Source organism: Selaginella moellendorffii, unplaced genomic scaffold (genome assembly GCF_000143415.4).
Source record: "Selaginella moellendorffii unplaced genomic scaffold, v1.0 SELMOscaffold_65, whole genome shotgun sequence".
Classification (NCBI taxonomy): Eukaryota; Viridiplantae; Streptophyta; class Lycopodiopsida; order Selaginellales; family Selaginellaceae; genus Selaginella; species Selaginella moellendorffii.
The window spans coordinates 619711-631504 of record NW_003314326.1 but is presented as its reverse complement, the minus strand read 5'-3'; the positions used below and the strand labels follow the sequence as shown (position 1 = coordinate 631504).

The 11794-nt window shown below is 46.3% G+C and overlaps 5 protein-coding genes across 5 annotated transcripts; 3 read left to right on the top strand and 2 right to left on the bottom strand.

Moving 5' to 3' along the window:
* The first annotated feature begins 62 nt into the window (after positions 1 to 62).
* Positions 63 to 2237, top strand: LOC112351741 (polygalacturonase non-catalytic subunit AroGP3-like). Its single transcript, XM_024658954.1, has 3 exons — positions 63 to 173; positions 238 to 1543; positions 1604 to 2237. Exons 1-3 carry the CDS (start codon positions 126 to 128, stop codon positions 2176 to 2178), a joined length of 1929 nt encoding a protein of 642 aa, XP_024514722.1. The 5' UTR covers positions 63 to 125; the 3' UTR covers positions 2179 to 2237.
* Positions 2238 to 3351: 1114 nt separating this feature from the next.
* Positions 3352 to 4629, bottom strand: LOC112351739 (tyrosine decarboxylase 1-like). Its single transcript, XM_024690116.1, has 6 exons — positions 4573 to 4629; positions 4277 to 4336; positions 4061 to 4230; positions 3697 to 3838; positions 3588 to 3642; positions 3352 to 3527 (listed from the first exon to the last, which is right to left on the bottom strand). The coding sequence occupies exons 1-6, from the start codon at positions 4627 to 4629 to the stop codon at positions 3352 to 3354; spliced, it is 660 nt and encodes a 219-aa protein (XP_024545884.1).
* On the top strand, positions 4601 to 6759 carry LOC9649082 (polygalacturonase non-catalytic subunit AroGP3). The gene is made up of 3 exons (XM_024658955.1): positions 4601 to 4675; positions 4741 to 6043; positions 6104 to 6759. Exons 1-3 carry the CDS (start codon positions 4628 to 4630, stop codon positions 6676 to 6678), a joined length of 1926 nt encoding a protein of 641 aa, XP_024514723.1. The 5' UTR covers positions 4601 to 4627; the 3' UTR covers positions 6679 to 6759.
* A 266-nt stretch (positions 6760 to 7025) lies between these two features.
* Positions 7026 to 9873, top strand: LOC9648919 (transketolase, chloroplastic). Its single transcript, XM_002985036.2, has 7 exons — positions 7026 to 7678; positions 7740 to 7830; positions 7895 to 8000; positions 8047 to 8329; positions 8385 to 8533; positions 8579 to 8732; positions 8802 to 9873. Exons 1-7 carry the CDS (start codon positions 7034 to 7036, stop codon positions 9774 to 9776), a joined length of 2403 nt encoding a protein of 800 aa, XP_002985082.2. The 5' UTR covers positions 7026 to 7033; the 3' UTR covers positions 9777 to 9873.
* LOC9649081 (syntaxin-22) lies at positions 9842 to 11395 on the bottom strand. Its single transcript, XM_024658958.1, has 7 exons — positions 11042 to 11395; positions 10873 to 10966; positions 10640 to 10779; positions 10523 to 10570; positions 10303 to 10460; positions 10140 to 10240; positions 9842 to 10070 (listed from the first exon to the last, which is right to left on the bottom strand). Exons 1-7 carry the CDS (start codon positions 11230 to 11232, stop codon positions 10005 to 10007), a joined length of 798 nt encoding a protein of 265 aa, XP_024514726.1. The 5' UTR covers positions 11233 to 11395; the 3' UTR covers positions 9842 to 10004.
* Positions 11396 to 11794: the final 399 nt, after the last annotated feature.

The following is an 11794-nucleotide window of genomic DNA, read 5'->3' as shown; positions in this document are numbered from 1 at the left end:
CACGATCCCGGACAAAAGAGCATTAAAGCAATTGTCCCCACGGAGGCTTGAAAAATCTATGTCTCTTTTCTTGCACAGTGAGGCTACGATCAATAAATTCTAGCTTCCAGCCCCATCGCAAGACCATGGATCGACTTGCGCTCGGCCTATCTCTTCTCTTCTCGTCTCTCCTTGTAAGTAGTTCTTTCCAACTTCTGTCGTTCAAACCTTATTAAAACTTGGATTCCTGTTTGGCAGCTTTCCGAATGCAGTGACATAATCTCCACGAGTTTCGCTAATGAAGCCTCGCCTCTGGGGGCATTCGAATCGGCTCGCTTCGGCGAGCAGATGAGAAGAGGCGTTTTCACGGCCGATGCAAAGCTTTGCCACCGTGCAGGATTTTTTTGTCATCCTTATGGAAGGCATGGAGGCAATGCCCACTTTGGCGATGCTGCAGAGAAGACCGCCCTTGCAGCAAGCAAGCTCGGAGGGAATGCTCACTTTGGTGACTTCCAAGACCGTGTACGCTCGCTGGAAGCCAGAGATCTTGGCGGCAATGCACAATTTGGTGACTTCAAAGATCATGGAGCTCTGGGTGGAAACGCTCACTTTGGTGACTTTCATAAGGATCACGGGCTTGGCGGAAATGCTCACTTTGGTGACACTGGATTGGGTGGAAATGCGCACTTTGGTGACTTCAAAGACCACGGATCATTGGGTGGAAATGCACACTTTGGCGACTTTAAATTAGACCATGGATTGGGTGGCAATGCCCACTTTGGTGATTTCAAAGACCATGGATCATTGGGTGGTAATGCCCACTTTGGCGACTTCAAAGATCATGGTTTGGGTGGTAATGCTCACTTTGGTGACTTCAAAGATCATGGTTTAGGAGGAAATGCACACTTTGGCGACTTGAAAGACCATGGCTTGGGTGGTAACGCCCACTTTGGCGACTTCAAAGACCACGGTTTGGGTGGCGGTAATGCACATTTCAGAGACTTTAAAGACCATGGATCATTAGGTGGTAATACCCACTTTGGCGACTTCAAAGATCATGGTTTGGGTGGTAATGCTCACTTTGGTGACTTCAAAGACCAAAGTTTGGGTGGAAATGCACACTTTGGCGACTTTAAAGACCATGGCTTGGGTGGTAACGCCCACTTTGGTGACTTCAAAGACAAAAGTTTGGGTGGCAATGCTCACTTTGGCGACTTTAAGGACCATGACAATGCTCATTTCAGAGACTTCAAAGGTTTAGGTGGCAATGCTCACTTTGGGGACTTCAAAGACCATGGTTTAGGTGGAAACACTCACTTTGGTGATGCTTCACTAGGTGGAAATGCTCACTTTGGCGATGCTTCTGTCAAACCAAGCACTAGTTGCAAGAAGAACATGCCGCTGTATTTGATCCAGATTTTTACTGAGTACGAGGAAGAGGGTTATGGAGGAAGGAAGTCACTGCACTCTATGGACTGGCCAACCATCAAAGCCTTAATAGCGAAATGCTCCCCTGGAATGCTCCATCACTTCTTCACACTGGAAGAACTCCGACAGAGAAACGGTAAGTCCAAACATTCCTTTTGCAAACTTATTTACTCGTACTTGTGGAAAATCTTGACAGGAACTGAAAGTGTCCTCCCAAACATCCGTGACACTTATCCTCCACGGGCACTCCTGCCAAGTGCAATGGCTAAGCACACAAACTTCGGTAAGCGGAGCCTTGACTCTTACTTGAAAGAGTTTAACGTCCCAAAGGAGTCTCCACTGGCAAGAAAAATGGCTTTCACTCTGGAACTCTGCAATGACAATGCTGGGGGGAAGATGAAGTGTGTGGCTTCCATGGAAGAAATGGCCGAGTTCGTCACCTCCACCCTTGGCCCTGTAGAGATTACCATGGTGACAGGAAGCAAGGCTTTCGCGGCCGAGGTTGGAAAAACTATCAAGCTTGGCGAGGTCAAGCCCATCACGAAAGGCGACACTCTTATGGTCGTCTGCCACACAACTATGTTTCCATACAAAGTCTACTTCTGTCACAAGGTGAGTAGCACCAGCGCTTCCAAAGTAAATGTGAAGACCAGCAGTGGGATGGAGCTCACTCCAAATGTGCTGTGCCACAAGATGGGCAAGACTTATGTTTGTCACTGGTTTGTGGAAACGGTCATTATGTTCGTTCCCATTGCCACTGTTTATGCTTGATTGTAATAATAATAATACTTATTGGCTTTGGGGTTAACAACAAAAAATATTTGAAATTATATTACTTTTTTTTTAACGTCTTGATAAGTTGTAAATAAATATTTTAAATATTAAACAACTTCATTATTTTAAACACATTTGGAGATGAACCATTTCCCAGTAAACTTCGTGGTGTTGAAGCTCTGGACAAGTGCCGAGGGTGGCGGGACTCGGAAATGCCACTCGTCTTTCTTCTGCGGGATGCAGCTCTTGCAGCTCACTGCACAATCGTTGAATTCGTCCACCACCTTGTTCTTGAAAATGTCTCTGCATTTTCACCACTCAATTATCCACCACCTTGTTTTCGAAAATGTTTCTGCATTTTATCTGAAAGTATTTGTGAATCACAATGGTCGATCAATCCAAAAGAAGTTTTACACAAAATCTAGAGACTTACTTGGCACTCAGTCTTGTTAGGTCAATCATTACAAGTTTGCAAGCACGCAACATTGGCACCACACGAAGGATCTGCAATACATCAAGCAGGCTCCAATCTAGGGAAGAAAAAAAAAACTCATCTTTCTTGAAGGACAAAAGAGAAGAATAAAATTACCAGCATTCTTTGAGAAGACAGGAACATGTCTTGAGAGCATCGGCCGCAAACGCAGGTGTTGCAAGCAAAACCGCGCCAGCAAAAACCACAGTTATGTGTGTTCTCCAGTTCAAATGGTTTCCTAGCAAAAATTCCCTCTTCTCAATGGATTTCTTGATGATGGGCTCTCCGCATTGCTTCCTGAAAAGCTCCTGGCGATCCTGGGAGACAATCTTGAGAAATATAGCCTGGTTATAGTTTTTCTTTGGCTGCTTGATCCCCGATCTTTCTACAGCCCTCTTGCTCGGGCAATGCTGCTGCCTGGCGACCCTAGTACCTGGAACGGATACAAAGGAAAAGAGAAAAACATACCTAGTCACCACATCTAGAACTCTTCCGAGACTCGCCCCTTTCTCACACGTGGATTTTCACCATTTTAAAAGCTAGGTTTTCTTAGTTAATTATTATTCTTAAATGCACAAGGATATTATCTTGATATTATAACCTGGTCTTATTAATCTTGATCTAACAAGTTTTGTGCGGATTATCTTCCACGCACCATCAACATTTTCACGTTTAGTCTGCGTGCCACCAATTGACATTCAATGTATACACGCCCGAGAGTACCTGAGGATAAATCGGTTATAGTCCCATTTCACTATAGCTTGAGAGCTTCTTACAGTGTGTGTCATGAAAATCTTTCCCCCAGAGTTAACAGTTTCCAGAAGCAAACAGTTCAGTTTCCATCCGTTATCTTCACAGAGATCTCTCCGAGTGTCTATTCCAATCTTCGACCACCTGACGGCGCTCGACGCTGTTGGCCCTTACTGTTTTACACTTGGTTTGAGCCTGAAGCAAACGAGACCAAATCGACATGGTGCTAAGACTGGCAACTCACAAACGTAGATCATGGTCTCACAATTTTAGAGAACTCTCACGAGTTATACCTCAAAGCGAGAGTCCTCTGGCACAAGGATCTCGAAATGCTTAGCATGGTTTATGTGAGTTCTTATGTGGCTACGAAGTCCCGAGGCTCCATACAAGCGCATCACAAACCACAGCTTTAAAGATTGGAAAAGAGTATCCCATGTCAAAGGAAAAAGAATTATTCGCACTTACCTAAATCGTCTTCCTTGAGCAACTTGCCATCTTTGAAATTTACCACCCGAGACTGAATTGAACTATGAAAAAGAGTAGATTTAAGAACTCATACCTGTATGTTTGTTAATGTTGAAAGTGTCGAAGATAGCTGCTTAGAGTCCTGTAAGAGTATATTAAAAATTGATTGTAACGTTTGTAAAAGATCAAACCTTCAGCCAAAGTATGGAACAGTCAATATTGGTAAGAAGCCACTTATTTGCACTTAGATTAAAAGAGTGGGCATTTTCAACACCATTTAAAAAATGTCGAAATTCTGGACAAATGCAGGCATTACCAGCATAAGCTGCATCAACATGGAACCACATCCCACATTCCCGTCTCTTGGAAATTAATAAAACATTCAATAACTAGAAAATGTATTTTTACCTTGGCAATATCAGCCAGTGCTGGTAATGGATCAATTGCGGAAGAAGAAGTAGTCCCAACCTTAATACAAATTAATTAGATTAAATAATTATCTTGAAAATTCTGCGAGAATTCGTCCGGCCCGAAAGTTGGTGCGGGTCCTTATCTCCAAAATCGATCAATTAATCAATGCAATTATAAAGAGTTTTAGCAAAAGTTTCAACATGCAATTCTAAATTGAATTCTTCCTCTATAATTCACGCTCCCGGACAAAAGAGTTAAAGCCACGGAGGCTTGAAAGATATCTGTCTCTTTACTTGCACAGTGAGACTACGATCAATAAATTCTGGCTTCCAGCCCCATCGCAAGACCATGGATCGCCTTGCGCTCGGCCTATCTCTTCTCTTCTCGTCTCTCCTTGTAAGTAGTTCTTTCCAACTTATATCGTTCAATCGTTATTAAAGCTGGGGATTCCTGTTTGGCAGCTTTCCGAATGCAGTGACATAATCTCCACGAGTTTCGCCGATGAAGCCTCGCCTCTGGGGGCATTCGAATCGGCTCGCTTCGGCGAGCAGATGAGAAGAGGCGTTTTCACGGCCGATGCAAAGCTTTGCCACCGTGCAGGACTTTTTTGTCATCCTTACGGAAGGCATGGAGGCAATGCCCACTTTGGCGATGCTGCAGAGAAGACCGCCCTTGCAGCAAGCAAGCTCGGAGGGAATGCTCACTTTGGTGACTTCCATGACCGTGTACGCTCGCTGGAAGCCAGAGATCTTGGCGGCAATGCACACTTTGGTGACTTCAAAGATCATGGAGCTCTGGGTGGAAACGCTCACTTTGGTGACTTTCGTAAGGATCACGGGCTTGGCGGAAATGCTCACTTTGGTGACACTGGATTGGGTGGAAATACGCACTTTGGTGACTTCAAAGACCACGGATCATTGGGTGGAGATGCACACTTCGGCGACTTCAAAGACCATGACTTGGGTGGCAATGCCCACTTTGGCGATTTCAAAGACCATGGGTCATTGGGTGGCAACGCCCATTTTGGCGATTTCAAAGACCATGGTTTGGGTGGCAACGCGCACTTCGGCGATTTCAAAGATCATGGTTTGGGTGGTAATGCTCACTTTGGTGACTTCAAAGACCAAAGTTTGGGTGGCAATGCTCATTTTGGGGACTTCAAAGACCATGGTTTGGGTGGCAACGCGCACTTCGGCGATTTCAAAGATCATGGTTTGGGTGGTAATGCTCACTTTGGTGACTTCAAAGATCATGGTTTGGGTGGTAATGCTCACTTTGGTGACTTCAAAGACCAAAGTTTGGGTGGCAATGCTCATTTTGGGGACTTCAAAGACCATGGTTTGGGTGGCAACGCGCACTTCGGCGATTTCAAAGATCATGGTTTGGGTGGTAATGCTCACTTTGGTGACTTCAAAGACCAAAGTTTGGGTGGCAATGCTCACTTTGGGGACTTCAAAGACCATGGTTTAGGCGTAAATGCTCACTTTGGTGATGCTTCTCTAGGTGGAAATGCTCACTTTGGTGACCACGGATTAGGAGGAAATGCTCACTTTGGCGATGCTTCTGTCAAACCAAGCACTAGTTGCAAGAAGAACATGCCGCTGTATTTGATCCAGATTTTTACTGAGTACGAGGAAGAGGGTTATGGAGGAAGGAAGTCACTGCACTCTATGGACTGGCCAACCATCAAAGCCTTAATAGCGAAATGCTCCCCTGGAATGCTCCATCACTTCTTCACACTGGAAGAACTCCGACAGAGAAACGGTAAGTCCAAACATTCCTTTTGCAAACTTATTTACTCGTACTTGTGGAAAATCTTGACAGGAACTGAAAGTGTCCTCCCAAACATCCGTGACACTTATCCTCCACGGGCACTCCTGCCAAACGCAATGGCTAAGCACACAAACTTCGGTAAGCGGAGCCTTGACTCTTACTTGAAAGAGTTTAACGTCCCAAAGGAGTCTCCACTGGCAAGAAAGATGGCCTTCACTCTGGAACTCTGCAATGACAATGCTGGGGGGAAGATGAAGTGTGTGGCTTCCATGGAAGAAATGGCCGAGTTCGTCACCTCCACCCTTGGCCCTGTAGAGATTACCATGGTGACAGGAAGCAAGGCTTTCGCGGCCGAGGTTGGAAAAACTATCAAGCTTGGCGAGGTCAAGCCCATCACGAAAGGCGACACCCTTATGGTCGTCTGCCACACAACTATGTTTCCATACAAAGTCTACTTCTGTCACAAGGTGAGTAGCACCAGCGCTTCCAAAGTAAATGTGAAGACCAGCAGTGGCATGGAGCTCACTCCAAACGTTCTGTGCCACAAGATGGGTAAGACTTATGTTTGTCACTGGTTTGTGGAAACGGTCATTATGTTCGTTCCCACTGCCACTGTCTATGCTTGATTGTATCTAAAAAAGCTAATAATGATAATAATAATAATAATAATAATAATAATAATAACAATAATAATATGCTTACTATCTGATTCTTTCTTCTGGACTTTTAATAATAATAATACTAATAATCATAATCATAATACTTATTAGTTTTGGGATTAACAAAGAATTATTTAAAATTTTTTATTTTTATTTTTTAAAAATTAAACAACTTAAATATTTTTAAACATATTTAAAGTAAACATAGTTATGGTAGTCATAACCAGTGAATATGTACTTTGGACGCGCGGCTGCCACTTGGCCTTGTTGGCTCTTGCCACGTTTGTTGTTAAAGCCCTATATTTCAAATGGAAGGTCTTTCATGCTCGAGAGAGCAGCAATGGCGTCCCTCACAGCATCATCGACGGGCTCTCTCTCGATTTCGTCCTCGATTTACAATGCCAGGGCCGGGCGCTTTCTTCTCGCTCGATCGCCGGCGGGAGCTCACAGGCACAGGTTTCTCCATCTCCAGGTTCGCGCCTCGTCCCAGCAGAGGGATCAGGTCAAGGAGTCCATCCGGAAATCCACGGCGCTCGATCTCGAGCCGGGGCAGACGCACGATAGATCCGTGGACACAGCGAGGGAGGAATTCCGGGAAGAATCGGAGCTAGGGTCTGTGGAGGTGTGGGAGGATGAGCTGAGGATGATGCTTGGATCAAGGGTGTGGGATGAATACAAGGCTAATGGACGCGCTCGCGACAAGGAATGGCTCCAGGAACAGATCGATCGACGATGCGTCCAAAATATGCGCATGCTTGTGGTGGATGCCGTCAACAATGCCAAGGCTGGGCATCCAGGAATGCCGCTGGGAATGGCCGAGGTTGGATTCACGCTCTACAGGAAGGTGATGAAATACAATCCGGGAAATCCTGGATGGTTTAATCGCGATCGCTTCGTTCTTAGCGCTGGCCATGGCTGCCTTCTTCAGTACATATGTCTTCATCTAGCAGGCTTTGAATCTGTCCAGGTTTGAGGTTTTTCTTTCTTTCTTTCTTGTTTGTTCTTAGCCTGCGATTGTTTCTTCTTAGATGGAGGACTTGAAACGCTTGTGTAAGTTTGGAGCACGTACTCCAGGCCACCCAGAAAATTCTGAGACTGCTGGTATCGAAGTAACAACTGGTATGATTTTTTTCAGTCTGGTTTGATGCTATTGATTTCTTGCTTCTTCTTCTTTGGTTTATAGGTCCTCTTGGACAAGGAGTAGCAAATGCTGTGGGACTAGCGTTAGCGGAACGTCATCTAGCAGCTCGATTCAATAAACCGGGACATGATATTGTTAACCACAGAACGTAAGGCAACAACTCGTGGATCTTATCACAAACATCATTTTTACAGGTTTTGCATTATGGGAGATGGATGTGCTATGGAGGGCATTTCAAACGAATCAGCTTCATTAGCCGGGCACTGGAAACTCGACAAGCTCACAGTCATTTACGATGACAATCATAATACGATTGATGGTGATACAGAGCTTGCGTTCTCGGAGGATGTGGCTGGCAGATACAGGGCTCTAGGATGGCAAACGATTCTTGTGGAAGATATCCACGAGCATCCTGGAAAGTTTGTTAAAGCTCTAGACGAAGCTTTCGCGGAAACTGAGAAACCAACATTAATCCAGGTAGAGTATCGTGAGAATGCTTATTGCTTTCGTTTGCTAAGCCGCATTTGTTCAGGTAAAGTCTTCAATCGGTTTTCCTTCTAAGAAACAAGGAACTTCTAAAGCACATCACGGAACTTTTGACGAAGAAGACGTGAAAGGCATCAAAGCGGCTCTTAGTTGGGAGGGAAGAGAGCCTTTCTATGTCGTACCCACGGTTTACGAGTAAGTCGAGTATCTTCATTCCGTCTTGACTAAGCTTCGTTCCAGGGAGTTCAAGAAAAAGGCCAAGGAAGCAGAATGCATAGAAGAGGAGTGGAACATAGAGCTTGCCAAGTACGAGCAGGAATTTCCTAACGAGGCCAACGAGTTCAAACAGCTTCTTGGAAATATCATTTCCGAGGGATGGGAAAAAGTCTTACCGGTAAGTTTTTTGTGTTTCTCTTCACTTAGTAGTTTTATTTTTTGTCTCACGTTTTTGTTTGTTTTATAGACATGGTCTCAATCAGATCCTGTGGACGCCACCCGAAGCTACTCGGAGAAATGTCTCAACGCATTATCTACTGTGATTCCTGGACTGATTGGCGGCAGTGCAGACTTAGCATCATCAAACAAGGCCTATCTCAAAGACTACGATGATTTCCAACACAAGACTCCGTGGGGAAGAAACGTCCGCTATGGAATTCGTGAGCACGCAATGGCAGCGATCTCCAACGGCCTGTCTCTCCACTCTAGCGGTCTCATCCCGTTCGCGGCAACGTTCCTAGCCTTCAGCGACTACATGAAACACGCCATGAGGCTCTCAGCTCTCAGCCGAGCCGGCGTGATCTACATTTGCACGCACGACTCCATCGGCCTGGGTGAAGATGGTCCGACGCACCAGCCAGTAGAACAGCTCGTGGGACTTCGAGCGATCCCAAACTTGGTCGTTCTACGCCCGGCTGATGGCAACGAAACCAGCGGAGCATACCAAGTGGCAGTGAGAAGACGAGATTCAGGCCCGACCGTGATCGCACTCTCCAGGCAGAAAGTCCAGGCTCACGTAGCAGGAACTTCGGCTGACAAAGTTGAGAAGGGAGGCTACGTCGTCAGCGACAATTCCTCCAGCGGCAGCGATCCCGAGCTCATTATCATCGGAACAGGCTCCGAGCTATGCCTGTGCGAGGGAGCGGCCGAGAAGCTGCGAAGCGATGGATTTAAGGTACGAGTGGTGTCGCTGGTTAGCTGGGAGCTGTTCGACGAGCAGCCGGTCGAGTACAAGGACGAGATTCTTCCGAGGAGCGTGAAGAAGAGATTGAGCGTGGAGGCTGGCTCGCCGGTTGGATGGAGAGAGTACGTTGGATTCCATGGCCGGGTTCTTGCGGTGAACTCGTTTGGAAAGAGTGGAGCTTACCTGGACGTGTTCAAGAAATTTGGCTTCACGGTAGACAACGTCGAGAGTGAAGCTCGCAAACTTCTCCAAGTTTGAGATCATAGTTTTTTTTATTTCCAGCGTCCATAGATCGATCAAAACACACCCAATCAATGCTTGTAAGAAGAATAAATAGATGAATGTAATTACACTAGCTCTCGGTGTTCTCTTTGAAACTCCCATGTACAAGGCCCGCTACAGAAGCAAATCAGTATCATACTTTTCTATATACCTATAAGAATTTTTTGATGGGATGAGCTTGAATGTTCATCCTTTTTCTCTTGCTCATGCCGCGAGCACGATTATCACAATCACCAGAGCCACCGCAAAAATAACCATGAGCAAACAGCTCTGCAAAACAAAGGCACGAGGAACATAAGAACGTAGATGAGAAGAGAGAATGGAGAGATTCTCTCTTACCAAAGTATTGCCGGACTTTTGGCTCTTCGAAGCCTTTGAGAGTTGCTTATTCGCTTGCGCTGTAGCAGCGTAACTGTTCTCTACGTGGGAATCAATCTCCTCTGGCGAAGCAACGACGTAAAGAAATGTTATGGAAGGGAGAAGACAAAAACGATAAGCTTACCGATTGTTCCACCCTGCTCATGTACCATTACCGCAAGATCCTTGAAGATCTCGTGCACTTCCTCGATTTGTTCCTGGACTTCTCTGATGCCTTGCGCTCTCTCTTCAATCACGGCCTCGTTAAAAGTAACCTCGTTGTCTAGTTGCAACACTTCCTGCCTGCGTATTTTCAAAAGAAAGATCAGTACAAGGTACTTGGAAACAAGTTTGGATCTTCTCACCGTCTCTGCTCGGCGAGTAGAATTCGACGTTCATCATCCGGACTGGCGCTGGAACGAAGAAAACAAGAACACCATCAGCCAGCTTTCGAGAAAGCAGAAAGACGAGGAAAAACATACCCTTCCATTCCAAGCACTTCAGGAACCAATGGCGCATACACAGTCTGCCGCTCCTTGCTAATCTTTTGGGCCTGCTCAAACGTCTGCAAAACCCTCTGGAAATCCTTGGCAAGCTTCGCATCCTTCATTTTCGTCGAGGCCTAGAACACCACAACGCATATCTCTTAAGTTCCACCATGGAAAGAAAAAACCCGAGAAGGAACAAGAAGAACAAAGAGATAGATCCCACTTACACTGACTGGCTGTGTGCGATCGGTCTCATTGACAGCCTTGAGCTTCGCGGCCGTCTCCTTGATCAAATGTGATATGTGTTGCCTCATCTTGTGCCTATGGATGAAAGAAAGAACAAAAAAAAAAAAAAAAGGTTTGTACGTGGAAGAAGAATTCCAGAATTCCACTCACATCTTTGTTCGCAGCTCCGGCGTGTCCTTGGCAGTGCCGAGCTGGTTCATGAGCCTCGTATAGCTCATCACGGCCGTGTTGATCTGGAAAACCCCCGACGCCACCGCCTGGCTTGGATCCTGGCCCCCATTCAGCACATCGCCCTTCCTGGCCGGGTAGCCGCGCTCCAAATCCAAGTCCTGGTAGCTCATCCTGCCCGATTCAACCCTGTCGCCGCGAAATTTGACCTACAGCCGCGTCGAATTCGTCGATCCGTGCCCCGGATCGCTGCTGCATGCGCCGCCCGCGATCAATTGAGCGATCGAGCGTGGGATCTCTCCTCACGATTGGAAGGGAGCGGTGTCCTGCGCTCCTCTATTTTATTCCTGGGGAAAAAAAAGAAAGAGCTAGCGGGATGTGCCGTGGCATATTCCGTCTCACACGTGGCGCGCTGAGACGGGCGTGCCGTTTTGAGTCAGCCCTAAATTCGAGGCGCGGGAAGAACAGAGTGCGGAGATGGGGGACGAGAAGAAGCAGGAATCCGTGAACGTATGGATGAAATTGAGGACTCTCCAGAATCAGCATCGCGTCTACTTGGTAAATTCCCGATAATCGCTCGGATCTTCGAGGAAATTTGATGGGTTTCTCTCTTCCAGGATGCCAATGTGGTACAAGTTGTGTTTAGAGGCTTGCAGCACTTGCTCATCGAAAGGTAAGCGAATCCTTCCTCCTTGAGAGTGTTTGATCTCGCCCACATTGTGGGAGGAACGAAAG